This window comes from Periplaneta americana, chromosome 9 (assembly GCF_040183065.1).
Source record: "Periplaneta americana isolate PAMFEO1 chromosome 9, P.americana_PAMFEO1_priV1, whole genome shotgun sequence".
NCBI classification, from domain to species: domain Eukaryota; kingdom Metazoa; phylum Arthropoda; class Insecta; order Blattodea; family Blattidae; genus Periplaneta; species Periplaneta americana.
Genome location: NC_091125.1, coordinates 104934771 through 104954804, shown reverse-complemented (window position 1 = coordinate 104954804; position 20034 = coordinate 104934771). Strand labels below are relative to the sequence as shown.

Genomic DNA, 20034 nt, shown 5'->3' with positions numbered 1-20034 from the left:
AAAGAATAGTGCAACAATTACATAGTTTAAACAATGAATTTAACAATTATAATATTATTAAACATACATGCTCCATTGCATTTTGTTTACGAGACTCGGCACTTCAAAGTTGGCCCTATTGCTTAGAATGGCTGTCAGTCAGTAATGGCGGATTTGCTTTTGTTGGAAATTTTAAGCCTTTACTTCTCAATAAATTATTTCTTCTTGACTTACAGATAGATTGATCTTGAAATAATACATACAGATGTCGTCAAGTCTGATTACAGTTTATAAGGTCTGAAGTGGTAGGTATGGAAGGTATAGAATAGTTAACATGACACTAACCTCAATTTTATATACAGTAAAACTTACGCGGAGGAACTGTCATTTAAAGTCAAGCCTTTCGAAAGTCTTAAAATATTTTATGTTGTAAGGATTACAATGCCCGTAAAATAATGTTCAGAATTTTATCCGTTGTAAATATGTTTTGTAAATGAAAGTAATACAGTACCTAGTCCGTAAACTAATACTCGTAAAACTTCCTAAGCTCTTTTACTGCTCGTCATTTGCTGTATAGCATGTATTTCAACGGTATGTTCGTTAGATTGTCCATTTGAGATATAGGAATTTTGAAATATTTTAGTATCGAGTTTTTCAATTAATTTTATGTTATAATTAGGTATAGAGAGATTATTAAGCCTACATTAAGAGTAGATAGTTCGTTGAATATTAATGAGGCGAGCCATTAACATGTAACTTTTAAATAAAAAAAAATGTAGCGTCCATTATAACGCATTAAATGATCCTTAGATTAAAACTTAACAAAGTAGAAAGAAGATTAGATTCCATTCAACTCCCATTATAGTCTACTATGTGTCTATCTCTTGTTCGCCTTGGCTTTCCTTACGGAACACAATTTCTCACAACCTTCCAACTCCTCGTCAACAGCTTCACATTCCTCAAGTGTGTAACTTACTGCATTTCTACGAACGATATTTTCCTCCTATCTTGTTAGCAATCGTAAGATAGTTATTTCGTGGATACTTTCTTCAAAGATCTTTGTAGGGATTCTTCTTGTTTTCTTTAATTGGATATGGCTTGCCGATCCAAGGCTGTGATCTTAGTATCTTTCACAACATTTAAGTCCTTACATATTATACAGTACAATATTATTGGATGTTAAACTCCAGCGTTCTTCTTCAGTTTGCAGAGATTAAATTCTACACGTATCCCAAATCTTTTGCAAACACAGCATAATATTATGACTTGCATGTTTCAGTCCTTACATTTTTTAAAGTTCTTTAGATATTACACAAAGAAATTATACAATTAAAATAAGATTATTGGAGGAGGTTAACCTATATAGTTTCCAGTGATGAACGAAAAATCTTGGGAGGATAAAGATGTCTGGAGGAGGCTAAGTCGGAAGACCCATACAAACGGAAACGTTCATTAGAGAAAGAAGAAGAAGTTTCCATGTATATGAATTCTGTTAATAATGATGTCTTCTTTTCCGTACTAAAAGATGTAGTATTTCTCCAGAAAAGCTACATCTAAACTGGCTTCTGTGAGACATACGTATATAATGATAACTACGTGGTTTTCGTTTGCAGCCACAAATAGGCCCTTTCAACATAAAACTCGTTTGATACTTACCTGTATATTGTAATGCACTGTTGTAGCCCTCCGCCACACTTGTTACAAATAATATAGACTAACATTCAAGAGGTCCAGAACACAATACTAGGGAAACAGACCATTTCCCTAGTAATTCGGCCTGGACCTTTCGCGTGTTATGTTGGTAATTAATAACATGCAGGGGACGCTACTGCAGTGCATTACAATAATTATATAGGAAAATATCGAACAGTTTTTATATTGAATGTATTTGTGGCTGCAAACTAAAGCCACTTGTTTATCACCGTATAGGTACATATCACAGAAATGAATAAAGCGAAAGAAAATTGTACCTTCTTGGGTGTAGCTTTTCTGGGGAATACCCAAAAACACGCTTGAAAAATACATAACCCCATATCATACTGTATCTACGATAAATTCAGTGTTTCAATTCTTCTCTCTGTTGTATATTATAATCTTTTACTTTAACAGAGTAACTAATATCCTGGGCAAAGAATTTTTATATTAAATCAGAATATAAGAGGTAAGTGGAAGAACATGAGTGAAATCGAAAGACAAATTCTTGTGCTTGATGGTGGATTTTCAACACAATTGAATTGCAATGTTGAGGACAAAGTGGATGGTACACCTTTGTGGACTGCAAGTTTCCTTGCTACTAACCCAGATGCTGTTATTAAAACACATTTGGATTTCTTAAGAGGTATGTCTTTCTCCATTGAGTGTGAAAATTCCGTGAAGAATGTTAGTATTTTTCCTTTAAACAATAATAAAATTTATAATTGCAATAATTGAAAACTGAATTTCATAATACAGATACCTGTTTAAATTAAATCTCATTCCTTTAGGGGGAAAAAAAGAAGAAAAAAAACAACTATCTTAGCATACAGCAAGTGCTAATTAATTTTCTCGTCAAATGCTAAACTATAACCATCATAATTTGAACATTTAATAAATTTATAAAAAGAATTCAGTGACTTTGTTTTCAGTATGGTGTTGGTGCTGGGAAAGGATGTGCCAGCAGAGAGAGAATTCATGACAAACACAGCATACAAAGTATAAAGTAAATTCATTGGCATTTATTCCTACAGTAATTTTAAATTGAAATTGCATATCTGAGATGCATATTTCGTATTTGTTTTTGCCTACATAACCACTTCTTTATTTTGATACAATGAGGGAGTAAAAATTTGACACATTCATCGTGTTCAATGTGCATATTTGCCATTTATTATCAGCATACAGTAGCCTTTAGCTAGTTTTATTACAAATTATAATTGCCAAAATAAATATTTGGAGTTGATACACAGTGACTTGGAAAACACGTACATTATTTGTGATGCTAGGGCTATAAGCCAACACAAGACTTAATTCTTAAATAGCACCATTTCTTCCCATTGCAGCTGGAGCTGATGTAATAATAACAGCAACATATCAGGCTAGTGTTGGGGGATTTATTACATACTTGAAACTTAGTGAAGAGGAAAGTTACAAATTGATCAAGCATGCAGTACACTTGGCAAAAGAAGCTGTATCCTTGTTCATGAAAGAAGAAGAGGACGCCAATAAAGGTTAATTCACTAAGCAGTAGCTATGAGATAAAATTTCTGTTGTTAATGAAAACATATTTTATACATTTCCAATTTGAGGTAAGAGGTAAGAATGGTGAAGATATTTTCATACATTCTTGAACCAGAGGAAATAATTCAGAAAGAAGCAACCATTTTTATGATTTTGGCCCCATGTAAATATAAAATTATTTTATTAATACTCCACTTAGGTTTACTGTAACATTTTGACTTAAAATGGAACATAATCACAGAAATGGGACAGATGTAACAAGCTACTGCATCCTTACCATCGTATTATGACAGTAAACTTTTAAAACTTAAAATGTTAATATATTATGAATACTATAACTGAAACATCACTACAGGATTTCTATAATCTTTTCCTTCTCCACTTACAAACCCATTATTTCACGAAATTCTTTCAATTTGTATAAGAGCTGTAAATAAATTAAGAAAATAATAATAATAATAATAATAATATACATGTAAAAATTGGTGTAACATGGTCAGGGCTTTAAAAATGTGACGGTGACTCACCAGTCGGGCAAAAGCTTCAGTAGTCAGCATGGTCGAACTACAAAAGTGCGGTTAAAAATCAGAATTTTTTTCACTCATCATAGACGAGCAGACAAGGGCTTTTTTTAAGCCCTGAACATGGTGTTTCTGTCCATATTCTGAGTTCAGTAACTGTTAATTAATTTGAAAGTCTGCATTTCTAGTATAATATTGCTGGACATGTCTGGTGACCAGTTCAGTTGTCATTGAGAACATCTAATAAAATAAATGAACAGTGAAAGAAGTAACTCCTATGATCTGTGGACTCATACACTCTGTGTGCTCCAACGATATCAGAGCAGTGAAAGAGATGCCTCACTACAACTCTCAACAAAAATTTCAATTCATGTGCACATGCTTAGCATTGGTTTCAGAGACGAATTGAATATTTTGTAAGATGAATGTAGGTATTACAGTATAAGTTATTCTTAGAATTTCTTGCTTTACTCTTCTGTTATTCTAATATATTTGATACTTAAAAATATATAATTATGGCCTTTTCTTAAATTTTAACAACTGATATGATAGAGTGCACAATCTTTCATCCCTGTCTTTCATACTCCTCTCTTGCACAAAAATGGTTTCGGAATGCATAGATAAAGTGTCAGATCTCTAGATCAAGTTTTGGAACAGTGTTTCCCATATCTCTTAGTATGATATAGGCCTAATCATCTTAGAAAAACACAAATTAGAATCACAGCAAACTCCTAATTATCCGTGTTAATAAGGACCTGGAATTATATCGATAAAAAGAGGAACATATAATTAAAAATACATAATTTTTATTTATAAAATACTCATAATATGAAAGACAGAATACATTGTAGTACGATATTGCTCCCGTAATCCAGAACTTCCGAGCTCTAGTGATAATCATCAATGCCTCGTCACCCATGGCTCACATAAGCACACAACACGTGCTTCATGATCATTTCACTGACACCATCTCGTTCTAGCACATCAGTGAGTTCTGAGTATACAGCTAGTGACCTTCCGCATTTTAGTAGACTAACTGAAGAACATAAAATGGTGCACTCTGAATGAGGAAAATAATTTTCCTTTTTCAGTAAAATAATCTGCATAAAATAGGTGATTAGCACAAAAAGAGTGATTACCACTGGCTAGACTTTGAATCCTGAACAACAGAATAGTTTCCATCATAATGAATTTTACACATATAATGCGAATTTATAATTTAAGTATATATTATTTTAATGTACCGAAGTACATATGATATTTCCATGCAGATATTCTGTGTCATCATACGATGAAAGAGTAATGGAACGGAGAAAAATTCTCTCTGGCGCCGGGATTTGAACCCGGGTTTTCAGCTCTACGTGCTGATGCTTTATCCACTAAGCCACACTGGATACCACCCCGGCGTTGGACAGAATCGTCTCAGATTAAGTTCCAACTCTTGGGTTCCCTCTAGTGGCCGCCCTCTGCACTATGTCATAGATGTCTATGAACGTAGGACCGAAGTCCACACATGTGCTGAGGTGCACTCGTTATGAGTGACTAGTTGGCCGGGATCCGACGGAATAAGCGCCGTCTTAAATCACGAAGTGATTTACGCATATCATATATATTATTTTAATGTACCGAAGTACATATGATATTTCCATGCAGATATTCTGCGTCATCATACGATGAAAGAGTAATGGAACAGAGAAAAATTCTCTCTGGCGCCGGGATTCGAACCCGAGTTTTCAGCTCTATGTGCTGATGCTTTATCCACTAAGCCACACCGGCGCCAGAGAGAATTTTTCTCTGTTCCATTACTCTTTCATTGTATGATGACGCAGAATATCTGCATGGAAATATCATATGTACTTCGGTACATTAAAATAATATATATGATATGCATAAATCACTTCATGATTTAAGACTGCGCTTATTCCGTCGGATCCCGGCCAACTAGTCACTCATAACGAGTGCACCTCAGCACATGTGTGGACTTCGGTCCTACGTTCATAGACATCTATGACGTAGTGCAGAGGGCGGCCACTAGAGGGAACCCAAGAGTTGGAACTTAATCTGAGACGATTCTGTCCGATGCCGGGGTGGTATCCGGTGTGGTTTAGTGGATAAAGCATCAGCACGTAGAGCTGAAAACCCAGGTTCAAATCCCGGTGCCGGAGAGAATTTTTCTCTGTTCCATTACTCTTTCATCGTATTATAATTTAAGGTCTAACATATTTTGTACTCATATGAAGAGAAGGCATATGTCACTGTTGACAGTGATTCGTCTGTCAGACGAGGATATTAAGCCTGGCGGCTCCTTTGGTGCTATTCGACAGGAGTTGGCTATGTGCCGGCATTGGGTTTCCCCTTCTCCTTTCCTAATCTTCATCATCATCCTCACCCATTCCCTGCACTACACTTACACATACAGTATACTCACCCTAGCACATGACATAACTCTCCACACAGATACACATCATGCATAGTGTGGCCCGCCGAAGTGGTGTGCAACTTGAAAATGGATCACAGTCCTGTCATCTCTCCACAATATGTGGAACCCGAATTGCGCAAGTGAAGTGAGTCTGCATTGGACACACAGACACACATTTTGTACTCCATTATATCATGCAGTATTATGTCGAAGTATGTAGTTTTTTCCATCGGCTTATAAATTAATTACATTATTTCCCTTTTTATAGATGTTAGGAAGATATTAATAGCAGGATCTGTAGGGCCATATGGGGCATCGTTACATGATGGTTCGGAGTACAATGGCAACTATGTAGAAAATGTGAGTGAACAAGAAATGAAGGATTGGCATCGAACCAGAATTCAGGCTCTGGTGGAAGCTGGTGTAGATTTGCTTGCTCTTGAAACCATTCCAGCACAAAAGGAGGGAGAAACTCTTGTACAGTTACTCAAGGAATTTCCAGAACAGAAAGCCTGGCTTTCTTTTTCATGTAAGGTTTGTGTTGCATGTTAAATGTTACTCGTTCTTTCATGCAAATTTAGTATGATGCATTTTGTGAGAGAGGAAGACAAAACTTGTACACTCAATGTGTAGACGAAGTTGATTTCATGTGAAGTATAGAAAAAGTGGACAAAAATGATTTGAATTTTATAAAAGAAGGAAATATTTTATGACTATGGAACTTCTCATTCATTTATTTAATTATTTTATCGTTTTATATTACACATTTACAATTACATTGATGTGGAACTTTACAACCTCATTTAATAATATTACATTACATGTTGTACTATTGCATGTTGCCATTATCACGGCTAAAGATAAACTCTACAGCCCTGCATTAAATAAATAAATAAAATAAAATAAACATTACTTGTTGCCACTTTTTCAAATACATAGGCTAAAAAGAGGCTTTTATTCACCTTGTTATTACCTGTTGCACACCGAACATTTATTTTGGACTATTTTCATATGAAGACACTGTTCCAATGCATTGCACTTTTTTTTTATTTTTGTTTTTCCCAGTTACGATATTTTTATTTATATACTTAGCTTTTTAAATTCTTTTATAGATAAAAGTCACGGAGATTCATGAGCCCATACATTATTTTTGTTAACATATTGTCAGAACACATGACTGTTTGCAAGCAAACATTGAAAAGTTGGCTCTATGTGCTTGACAGAATCCTGTTTAAATAGGCAAAATAATAAAAGGCTCCCTTTTTGTTAACCCATAAAAATTCGCCTATTACTTCAGCTACTAATGATGCACCATACTCCTATTTTCGAAGGGGCTTTCATGGAGGAGACGGTTGGATTTTTTGAAGCTTCAATATACCTATATTATATCAGACGAAAGTCACTTGCCAAATAGAATGCATTATTCTATTTGGAAATGGGTCCTTTCTTTTATTTATATCTATATTTTGTGATTTAATTGTGAAGTAGGACATGGTAAACAACAACACTACAGTTAGTGTTTTGTTTTGCTTATTGTTTGAAGTTATTGGGAGCTGAAGGAGAGGTCATTATTATTTTGAGCTGTGATTGATATTGATTGAGAATTGAAGAGATCGTGTTGACTCCTGAAGAGCAAGTGGAGCTAGTATGCTCTGTTGGGTGGTCGCACAACAACAAGGAAAGTTGCAGACGAGTTTCATTGTCGTCATTCAGACATTCCGAAACCATCTACATCAATGTAGAGGTAGTTTATTACTTAAATACGAAAAGTGTTTAATGTGCTCGACATGAAATGAAGTGATTACCCTAAATTGGGCTCAGATAAACAATTTCCTTTGGATGTGATTGCAGAGATGTCGGTTAGTCCTGTAAGGTCATTGTTCTATGTGGCTTGAGAGAGTGCTGTTAGTAGAGAATCTGTTTGCAGAATATTGAGATGAACATGTTTCCACTACTACAAATTGCAGTATGTACACACGATGCAAGAAAATGATCCACAGAAGAGATAAGCTTACTGCAATTGGATCATATAATATTTGAATATTGACAGTCTTCCCTTCAGCATGTTTTTTTTTCTCAGTGACGAATGCCTATTCTTTCTAGATGGATATGGTTATAAATTTAATGCTCACGCTAATGATTCAAAGAAAACCCAAGATGGATGCGTGAATTGAATAATCCTAGTGCTCAAAATGTAATGGTGTGGTATGCAATACTAGATGACATGATTGTGGGATCATATTTTCTTTATGGAAATGTGAACCAATACAAATTTGGCGAATTGTTGGATAACATTGTAATGGACTTCTTATATGATTAAATTTACCACTGAACAAACTGATGAGGATGTGGTTTCAGCTTGATGGCGCCACAGCACATTATGCTATAACAGTTCATAAGAAATTAAATAACATGTTCGATGTGCACTGGATTGAAGCTTAGTCATGGCCTCTGTGGTCACCAGACTTCACACCTCTAGATGTTTTTCTATGGATGTATGTGAAATAACGTGTTTTTCAGACAGCCTGCCTCTATAGACGAAATAAAATAAAAGGATCGATGAAATAAAACAAAAGGATCACTCATGTCATCCAACACATTTCACGAGCAACACTTCTAAGAGCAACAGAAGAATGACAGGATCAGATGAAACACTGTCAAGTAAATGAAATACATGAATACCCGGCCCTGGAACAATTTTTCCTTTGAAATTATTCAAGTCTGTTTCACAGGCAGCTATACTTGAAAGCCAGATTTGCATAATATGCAGTAGCGTGCAAATTAATCGACATATTTTTACACTTTCTGTCATTGTTGGCCTCACAGCTGCTCATACCGCTTTAATTGACATCTGTAGTATGTGTAATTCCATTGTTGAAGGTCTGTCGTTATTATTTTTTTTATAATATGTGACATTTTGCCTGTCATTTTGTACTTATAAGCATTTCAGTTGTGTTGAAGACTTAATACTGCAATCCTGTGTACATTCTGTCGTCTTCGCAAATGGATACAACTCCACGAAAATTGTCTAAAATGATAACATTAGCAGAGCATTCTTCTATGACACAGAAGCAAATTGCTGCAGAATGTCACATCGGTTTGGCTACTGTTAATTCGATCATAAAACAATACAGGGAGACTGGATCCATCACACCCCAGAAAAAAGGAAACTGTGGCCAGAAAAGGAAGACTTCACCTGCAGATGATCGTTTAATTGTCAGGAAAAGTAAATTAAATCCTAGACTAACTGCTGTCGACTTAACCCACGAGTTAATGGCTACCACTGGAGCGAATATTCACGTCACAACAATGCGGCGTAGGCTTTTGGAAGCTGGACGAAGGGCTCATAAGCCTATTAAGAAGCAACTGCTAACCCCTCTTATGTGCAAAAAACGCTTAATGTGGGCAAAATTACATCAACACTGGACAGTGAATGACTGGAAGAATGTACTTTTTTCCGATGAGTCTCATTTCGAGGTCCACGGCCACCGTGTTTCTTACATACGGAAAGGATCCGAAAAAGTAACAGCAGCTCATCTCCAACAAGCACCCAAATACCCCTCTAAAGTAATATTTTGGGGTTGTTTTACACATGAAGGGCCTGGAGCATTAATACCTATCAAGGGAATGATGAATTCTGACAAATATATTCACTTATTGGAAACCAGAATCGTACCCCAGCTGCAAAAATCATTTCCGGATGGCAGAGGTGAGTTCCAACAAGACCTGGCACCATGCCATACATCTCGAAAAACTACAGAATCCTTCAACAAGAAGAATATTCAGGTACTCCCCTGGCCAGGCAACTCACCTGACATCAACCCCATTGAGAACTTGTGGTCAATTTGCAAAAGAAGAATGCAAAAAATGGCTTGTTCTACAAAGGAGAAGATGATTTCTGCCCTCATTGATGTATGGTTTCGCGATGAAGAAATGAAGAACATTTGTGGGAAATTAGTGGAATCCATGCCAAATCGTCTCAGAGCTGTTATTAGGAACAAGGGAGGCCACATAGATTACTGAGGTATGTCTTAGATCTTTTTTTTATCCCGTTTGAGTGTTTTTGCATAAGTAATTACGTTGTTCGGATTAATTTGCACGCTACTGTATATGTCATTGTAGGTACGTTAACAGAAAACCACAATTCAAGTCACACAGAATTTGTGTGCACTCAAAGTTTGGTTTCTGGCGTGTTGTCAGCTCACTTGAGGTGTGTGGATATAAATGGAAAAAATTGAGGTGGTGTCGGTTGTAGTTCCTGGGTAGCTCAGTCGATAGAGCATTGGTGCACTAAGTTAAAGGTCCCGGGATTGATACCCGACCCCGGAACAATTTTTCTCTTGAAATTATTCGAGTCTCCTTCACAGGGAGCTACCTGAAAGCAAGATTTGCATAAATGAAATACACTTTGAACATTTGTGATAGTACACTGCATTTGCACTGTGAATGGTAATCTTTACATGCAAACCTAGTGATGTTTACCTGAGGGTAATCCAATGTTGTGCTGTATGGTATTATTTTCATTGTAGAATGTGATTTTAGTGTGATTACTGATTAATAAGAGATTCGTTCAAAAGAAAGTATGTTATGGCATTATACCTACATTTATCATTTCAAAATAATGTTGTTTTCCTCATTTGGCAAGTGACTTTCGTATCACACAGCATATAGATAATATATTTTTTGTTGGGGGATAGATTCCTATAACTATGAAGATCAAACCAGGCCTCTTCCAAAAAGAGGAGAAGATAAGTGTAAATTTTTCCGTGAATCACATTAGAATGCACTCACAACAGATACCCTTACATAGAGGATTGCTGGCTTGTAGTTATTGCACCACTGTAATTTTGAACAATTTTGTATTTAATAATTTCTTAGCTGTGTGTATAGATTGATAGAATCGACCTGGTTGGCGAGTTGGTATAGCGCTGGCCTTCTATGCCCAAGGTTGCAGGTTCGATCCCGGTCCAGGTCGATGGCATTTAAGTGTGCTTAAATGCGACAGGCTCATGTCAGTAGATTTACTGGCATGTAAAAGAACTCCTGCGGGACAAAATTCCGGCACATCCGGCGATGCTGATATAACCTCTGCAGTTGCGAGCGTCGTTAAATAAAACATTACATTTAGATTGATAGAGGAATTCCACTGGTAATGAGCAATCATCTAAACTTTATGCTGATGTCCAATTTTCTTGTCCTTAATACTTTCTATTTGACGAAAATTTTCAAATAATTGGTGAATAGTAAAGCTGTCTTGAAACTTTTTCACCATGAAATCATCCTGTGCTTACTATATTAGCACATGTAAATCATTTTAAAAGTACGCTTTGTGGAATAGCATAATAATTTAACTAATTCATTTTATCCTTCTTGGTTGACAGCAACATAACATGTAGGAAAATACAGTATGGGGACTGCACTCTACTCAGTGACCTTGATATTAAAATACTCGTCTGTACAAAATCAGGGCCATAGCCAGAATTATTTTTTGGGAAGGAATGACTTACTGGTATGTAGTGTTATGCTCTTTTCCGATACAGTATACAAAAAAAAAAAGGCACACCTGATTAAATCAGTGTAGTTCACATTATAAGTCTACAAAGAGCAGCACTGATAAACTTTTCTATCACTTCTTCAGGTTTGATTTGAATGGCAATGCTTCTATGAACAGACATCAAAGCAAAGTCATAGCCTTTCGTCTTACATGCAATTGGACAAATATTTCTTCAGCCTTCTTAGTGTAGAGAATGTTTTTTTCAGGTGTCACTGTAGACACAGGAATGTGCCTAAGATACGTAATGTACTGTTTATGCTTGCAAAGAAGTGCTTATTACATTGAGATAACAATGTAAGTGTACACTCTGGCCAATCAACTTTTGAAATTTTTTTCCATTTACATTCCCATATTTAAAATTCTGATTTAAGTCCATCATTGTTGAGTAGCATAGGAAATGATGCAGTAATAGCATTTAACTGTATACTCTCAGAATTGTTTTCTGTTCAACCTGCTGAGGTACATCAGGAAAAATGCGACCTATACGACCCAACTATACCATATTATAATGAAAAATATCATCTAACGTCGATCGAAGTTATTGGATTACTGATTGGAGCTAGAGGAACCATCACAAAAAGATTCGCGCATTTTTGTAAGCAGTTTGGTCTAGGACAAACTCTTGTCCCTGAAGTACGGTATCTATGTCTGCAGTGAAGGTATCTATAAAAATCCTAAGAAACCATCTCTACAGTTATATAGATTGATCTCTTTGCTATGGCAATCTGCTCACTTAAGTTGGGTCTTGCAACTAGTGCTAAATAGACGACTGTGATCACCCAATAGCTAATAGATACTAGGAAATTTTATGTTTCTCCTGGAATTAATGATGTTTTGTTTAGTCTTTTCCAATTATTTCTAATTGTGCTATTTCTTATTCTTTTTCTCCTCCATTGTTTTTTCTTTTTTTTTTTTTTTTCCATTATAACAACAATTTTATGGTAAGCTTTGTCTTCTAGGCAGCCTTCACTTGGAGGAAGCTGAATAAAATTTATTCGAAATAAAAATTTTGACAGTATTAAAGATAATTATGAAATCATTGATTTATGATTAATGAATCATTCATTTAATTGTCCTCTTAAATCATCTAGGAATGAAATAAAGATGTTTCTTCTGGAGTAGTCTTCTGCATTGTTGCTTCACATGTGATTCCAATATTTGATCTGTGTGTTTGAAGTGAGGTAATGAGAGGAGCTATTAACTTTTTGACTCCTAATGTCAACTTTAGTGAACAACATTTGTATCATTGAAAAAACCGCACACATGCATTAAAACGGAATATGACGATATTTAAATCCTGGTCAGTTATGTTCCACAGAGGTATTTAAAATTTCGATACCATATGATTAATTTCATCTCAGCTTAGCATGATAAACGGGATATTTCTGAACTGAAAAGCTTTTGAACACATCTTTTGCACTTTCACACATGTCAGTTAAGACTTCTAAAATATTTTCAAGTCGGTCTGGGTGGCACAGTCGGTAGAATGCTGGCCTTCCATGTCCGAGGTCGTGGGTTCGATCCTGGCCCATGTCGACTGACTTATGTCAGTAGATTTACTGGCATGATAAAGAACTGTTGTGGGACAAAATTCCGGCACACCGGTGATGCTGATATAACCTCGGGAGTTGCAAGTGTCGTTAAATAAAACATAATTAACAATGTTTTTAGTTACCTGAGAGAGATCACAATTGGCTCTTTGTAGTGCTTTGTTTATAGGCAAAATTCATGAAAATATTTCTTTACATGCAATCAGCGAAACAATGAATTCACTCCTTTCCATGGCACTTAACAATTGATTAGATTTTGATGTGTTTAGATCATGGTTTTATTAAAAACTTCCTGCAGATCTGGAAAATACATATGAACAAGCTGGACATGATTTCTTTACAGTGTGTTTCTAATCTCATCACTAGAGGTACTAGTAACTGACTCAGAGAGTTCAGATTCGAGATCACTGCTCAGAACTGAACGAACTCCACTCCTCTTATTACCATAAATAAAACATAAAGAAAAACTACTCAGGACGCAAATGAACTGCCAAATGTAGATTGTTGTGAAGAACTAATTTCCTTCTTCATCTTCTTGATTTTGGAGGGAGGGGGAGATTGATCCTTTCATCTATCTCACCCCTCCCCTCCCCCCTGCCTGCGGTCCTGGAGAAAATTGAAATTTACTTACCTGTTCATCTTGTAAGTATATGTTATATGAACTTTTTCTGAAAAGAAAGGGACACATAATGGAAGACAATCCTATACGAGTATTGCTTTAGCATCCTTGAGTTACAGGCCTACTACACTAATATTTTAAATCATATTTGAAAGATGCTTTGAATTGACAGGAATCATTGTGACCAATCACAACTCTCAGAGAAAGTTATCCTGTAATAAAACTAAACATGGCTATGAATGAAGTCTTCTTGATGTATGGTGAGACTGAAACAAGCCATGAAGTTATGTCCATGACAACATTGTTACAATGGTAGTGATCGGAACTCTCTAAAAGGGCTATAACCAAGGGTCGCCTGGAATAGTCCTATATGAACAAGAGAAATATTGTAACAAAAGCAGAACAGAATCTGAAAATGTTAATTATGCAAGTCATCATCATTAACAAGTTTGCTTTTGTCACTTACACGAGCTTATTATGCTTCTTCTTCTTCTTCTTCTTCTTCTTCTTCTTCTTCTTCTTATCTCTACAGCCCCTGGTGTGCCTTGATCTCGCTTCCAAGACGTTAAGTCCATTCAAACCATGTCCATATGACTTATGTCCTCTAATATTTTTGTCCACTTTCATTTATGTCCACATTTTATGTGCGTCCATTTTTTTTGGGTCCTTGACTGCTATGTCCACTTTTATTTAAGTCCACTTTCATTTATGTCCACTTTTATTTATGTCCACATTTATTTAAGTCCACTTTCATGTCAATTCCATTTGTACCACTGGAAGATGTTCAGGCTCTTTTTGAGAGCCTTGTAGATAATATTGAGCCTGACGTAATGGATTTAGCATTGCACATGGAAAGAACTTACATCCGAGGAACACCTGCTCGAGGAATAAGAAGAGCAATGCCACCTGGATTCGCACCTGAAATATGGAACACTTATCAGGTTCTGGCAGGACAACATCGAACAACTCACGTAGTCGAGGGCTGGCACAACTGCTTTCAGAAACATATCGTCACACATCATGCGTCGGTCTGGAAATTCATGGAATTTATCAAAAAAGACCAAAGGAATAATGAAATTATAATAGTCCAATTGCTTGGGGGGCATTTGAATGTGCGACACCCTATTAAAAGATCGTACCTACAAAATTTAAGTCGAGTAGAAGAGATTGTTCGAAATTACAACCACTACAATGAAGAAGGGCATATCAGAACTTACCTCAAAACTATTAGTTATCATCTGAAGCTGTATGAATATGGGCAGGCAGAAGAGATTGAGTAGGGAATTGAAGTAAATTTGTAGGTGGACATAATGTGTTGTACAGTCATGTAGTGGACGTAAAAATGTGGACATAAAATTTGTGCAATTGGACAAAAATAAAGTGGACATATACTTCATTGGACATATATTTATGGACATAGTGTAATGGACTTTTATGTAATGGAAATAATAAAATGGACCTAACATCTGTCTCCATTGCTTCGACGTGCATAGTTATACTAAAATTGGAATGATACATAGAAGATGAGCATGATCCCAGTGCATGGATGAAATACAAAACTTTGAAGAATCCTCATTAAAATCTAGTTTTTATAAATGCTGCTTCTAATTATTACATGAATTTTAAATTAATTAAAAGCTACATCAGTGCTGGATAAAATACAAAAATAACGGTTTGAACACATCCAATGGATGCCACCAGGTCGTCTCTCAAGAATAATAAAAAATTACCAATTTAGGGAACAAGACATCAGGGACGACTATTGAAATGACTACTGGACAACTGAGACCAGAACGGATCAATTATTTGGTCCAAATCGATGAAAAGTGTTATGATGATGATGATGATGATGATGATGATGATGATGATGATGATGATGATGATGATTGAAATAAATATGCATATACATATATCAATAGTTTCACTTCTTTAGTCGACCTGGTTGGCGAGTTGGTATAGCGCTGGCCTTCTATGCCCAAGATTGCGGGTTCGATCCCGGGTCAGGTCGATGGCATTTAAATGTGCTTAAATGCGACAGGCTCATGTGAGTAGATTTACTGGCATGTAAAAGAACTCCTGTGGGACAAAATTCCAGCACATCCGGCGACGCTGATAAAACCTCTGCAGTTGCGAGCGTCATTAAATAAAACATGACATCCTTCACTTCTTTATGAAAAATATTGTTGCAATGTTGCAGGTTCTCTATTCATTTAAGTGTGCCCTACATCCCTTTCAATCTGAAGGATTACATATATCACTTCCATTGTGTCTTGAAAGAAGAACGAGAAGATATTTATTAAGACATGTTTAATTTCTTTGGCTTAGCTGGCTCGGCCATTTGGAACAAATAGATGAGAGAACACTTACATTATTAAATTTTGTTTGTTGAACCTTTATCATATTTGTTTCAACATGCACTAGGAAAGGAACTTTGTGTTTGGTCTACTGCAGCCATGTTTTTATTTATTTATTTTTTGTTAGGAACACAGAAGTACAGTTACTGTCAAAGCAACATTCAGTAACAGTGAACTTGAAATAAACTAATTTAATGGAAAATAAGAAAAATTAACATTGAATTTGAAAATAAAAACTAATCGATTACAGAACATTCTGTTTTATTATTGTGTTGTTTATTCTTTTTTGTACCATTATGCAGAACATGAACAACAGGATAATTTTCTATGTAGAGTGACATTATAGTGAATTATCTACATGTTGCTATTTATTTAATTAAGATGTAAGCTGTATAGAGCAAATAGTCGTTGAATTTTTGTTTAAATTCTGAAGAGTGAGTCGGTTGGCGAAGGCAGGGAAAGGTGATTTTCTTTAGATTACTGGCATTTTTCACAGAAAAATGGCCTTTACAACGATAATGAAAGTGGCTTTGTCAACAGTAACACACATAAATGTGACATAGTATTAACATATAAACAAGGATTACATTCTTGATTGATATTGTTGCACCACTGGCAGAATACCTTGAGAAGAAATACTCAGACAGCATTAGTAATACTATAATATAAGATTCATGAAATGAAAAATATCAATAAAACCATATCACTATACCGTACTAGGAGTTGAGTTATCGGTACCATTTAGTTACAGATATTTAAAAACATATCAAAGTAATCATTAATCTTACTTCTTTTCAATCAATTTGCAATTTAGCACTTAAAAAATTAAGAATTACGTTCATTTAAGTCTGACATAGTGTGTGATTTTATTATTACTCCAATATTGTATATATTAGAATTATGCATAATTTTCTTCACAGGATGAACATCATACAAGTCATGGGGAAAAGTTTGAAGATGTTGCTTTGAAATGTTGGGAGATGAATCCTTCACAGCTTGTAGCTGTTGGTACAAACTGTGTCAATCCAAAATTTGTAACATCCCTTATACGAAACATCAATGCAGACAGATCCGAGAATCCAATTCCACTTGTTGTTTACCCAAACAGAGGAGAGATATATGATGCAAAGAAAGGGTAAGTTATTGTTGAAATGTGACCATTCATAAGAAGCATTATCCACAATGTCACCTCCATAGTAAGAGCAGAATTTTAATCAGTGACTTTGTAAAGTTTTACAGAGTAAAGCCAGTCTGTCCTCCCATTATCCTTGCTTATCATCATACCATCTTTAATACGATCTGTAATAGAATGTCATTTCTGTTGTTTCGGATTTCATCCTTTGGAAATGTTAGCCTTCTCTAAAAATTCATGTCAGTTACTACTGCAGTAACACCCCGTTACAACATGACAGTTGGGGGACGTGCTTTACTCTCATATATCTGTGATAAAACAAAAATTTTATTCACCCAATATAAAAATTAATTAATTCACTCATCTATTAAATTCAGAGGATGGTGGAAACTACATCGAAACTAGTGAATCAGGTCAAATAACACCACAATTTAATTATTAACACAGTGAAGTTGTTATTTATTCATTTAAATCAGTAATACCAGTACATACAAGTTCTAAAAGTGTGTAATCAAGAATGAAGAAGGTTAATTAATTATTCTTATGAAATGCACTTATAACTTTATTTATTATTGAATTGTGATACAGTTACTGTATAGTATTTACATTTGACGTCTTTTATAGAAAATCGCCTAATTTGATTTGTGGAACCTATTGTGGACGTTTCTTTAAAGAATATTGCTTAATGACGACAAGATGTAATAGATGCATCTGTTGACAATCTGACTGACGTTTCACTTCATTTATATTTTCTACAACTTTGTGCTTAGTGCTTACAGGTATAGTTTTCACTCAAGTGATACTGTGCGGTCAATTTGAAACTTCTTAAATTAATACACATGCTATGCTTACTTGATTTCTGAGTGGATAATATCTAGGCTTCCCAGATGTTCTGGTTTGACCAGGTCAGTCCTGAATTTCTAACATCTGTCACGAAAGAATGTGTCTGGGATGCCAAATGTCCAGTTTTCGTACAGAATATAAGATAACATTATTATGCTAAATATACAGGGTGAGCCGTAAAGTAACGTCATTAACTTCAAGGGGTTATTCTTTGAGTTATTTCAAAGAAAAAACTTTAATGCAGTTTTGCTTGTTTTTGCTTTCTTTTTTAGATAAAAATTGTTTTTATATCAATCATTTCATAGCGTGTTTTGGGAAAGCCATTGATTAAATTCCCAAAATGCTCAGTCAATTTAAGAGAGCAGTTTATTATGATGATAAACGATTGAAAGAATTTTAGTTTTGTTCTTCAAATGTGCAGAAATTTGATTCGAACAAATGTAACATTGAAGAATTCCTTTGCAGGACGAATTGTATTAAACTTTTCTGTTCGAAATATCTCAAAGAATAACCCCGTGAAATTAATGATATTTTTTACGGTTCACTCTGTGTGTATATATATATACTGGGTGAACAATAAGTATGGAATATTGCTCATGTGAATTAAATTTTAATTTTACAAAAAAAAAAAAAAAATTATACAAAAGCTGTTGGAAAAAATCGTACAATATAATATCAGTGTTCGAAAAAAGTTAGTTGTTCAGGCATACAGGGTGTGACAGTAATCTTTATTTTTTTTAAATGGCACCCTATTTTAAATTTTACTTATTTCGAATCTACATTAAATTTTATGTATCAGTCAGTCTTCTTATTGTATCAACCCCAACTAGAAGAAACACAAATACAAAGTTAAGGCATTTATTTCCTTTCAGGTGGGTTGAGCAAGAAGAGTGCAGGCCACTTGAAAGCTTTGTATCAGAATGGCTAAATCTAGGAGTGACGTCAGTTGGTGGCTGCTGCAGGACATATGCAGTAGACATACTTAAGATCAAGTCTGAGGTTAAGAAATGGTTACTTGGGAAGAAACTTGTATAGCTAACATTGTTGTATTTCTAAACATGAATGCCTTAAAAAGAGAACAGGGCTGTTACTTTTCAGATGCTCAATTTATAAGATTGGTACTTAAAATTTTTTGTAGTATCTTATAGTCTGCAAAAGTATTCTTCAGAAACCCTTGGCTGTTTACTGTTGCTGGTAGCTTTCTGCTTGAAAGAATGGTAATTTATTGAATTTTTATGATTCAATAGGGAGGAGGGGAGACTGAAAAAATAAGTGGGTTTATCTATTTGATGTTTGTACTTGCACTTTCATCAAATCAGTATGATGGTATAATATTTTAGAGTAAATTTATGGTCTATATTTATATGAGCATTGCATTTGTGCATCACTTATAATACATTCAGAGAAAACTGTTATCAGTTAAAAATTTCACTATCTTTCAGATTTGTTTTTTTTCTTTTAAGCTTTTGTGAGACAAATGTGGTTGAATGTGATGAGTCTGTAGAAGACATTGTAATTGAATAAAGTTTAAAAACATGAAAATAAATTATTCTGTACCTCACTTTAAACATTTATTTACTATACTACTGTATTTACCCGAATGTAAGACGAGATTTTCTTTCTGAATTCTCGAATTAAAAAATCTGAGGTCATCTTAAAATCTCAGATTAAAGAATATTGTTACGCCCACTGAAAGTAATAGTTTTTTGCATTGCATAGTATATAGCTGAGTTTCCGAGTGAAAGATTGCTGATGTAACAATGACTACATGCAGCTGAAAATAAAATTTACGATAGCCAATAGGAATATCGTAAAATGTACCAGTACTCTCAACAATTTTTTCTTTT

At 35.0% G+C, this 20034-nt stretch overlaps 1 protein-coding gene and 1 non-coding gene across 2 annotated transcripts; both read left to right on the top strand.

The window, feature by feature from the left end:
- The first annotated feature begins 101 nt into the window (after positions 1–101).
- LOC138706355 (homocysteine S-methyltransferase-like) lies at positions 102–19748 on the top strand. Its single transcript, XM_069835534.1, has 6 exons — positions 102–284; positions 2089–2317; positions 3018–3185; positions 6404–6669; positions 17133–17347; positions 19060–19748. Exons 2-6 carry the CDS (start codon positions 2155–2157, stop codon positions 19220–19222), a joined length of 975 nt encoding a protein of 324 aa, XP_069691635.1. The 5' UTR covers positions 102–284; positions 2089–2154; the 3' UTR covers positions 19223–19748.
- LOC138706842 (U6 spliceosomal RNA) lies at positions 15337–15439 on the top strand. Its single transcript, XR_011334090.1, has one exon. It is a non-coding gene; the product is annotated as a U6 spliceosomal RNA (small nuclear RNA).
- Positions 19749–20034: the final 286 nt, after the last annotated feature.

What these genes read in the sequence shown, in the direction of transcription:
- LOC138706355 (XM_069835534.1), top strand. Translation starts at nt 2,155, where the DNA reads ATGAGTGAAATCGAAAGACAAATTCTTGTGCTTGATGGTGGATTTTCA. An exon ending in ACATTTGGATTTCTTAAGAG is followed by an intron (nt 2,318 to 3,017) that starts GTATGTCTTTCT and finishes TTCCCATTGCAG; the next exon opens with CTGGAGCTGATGTAATAATA. An exon ending in AGAAGAGGACGCCAATAAAG is followed by an intron (nt 3,186 to 6,403) that starts GTTAATTCACTA and finishes CCCTTTTTATAG; the next exon opens with ATGTTAGGAAGATATTAATA.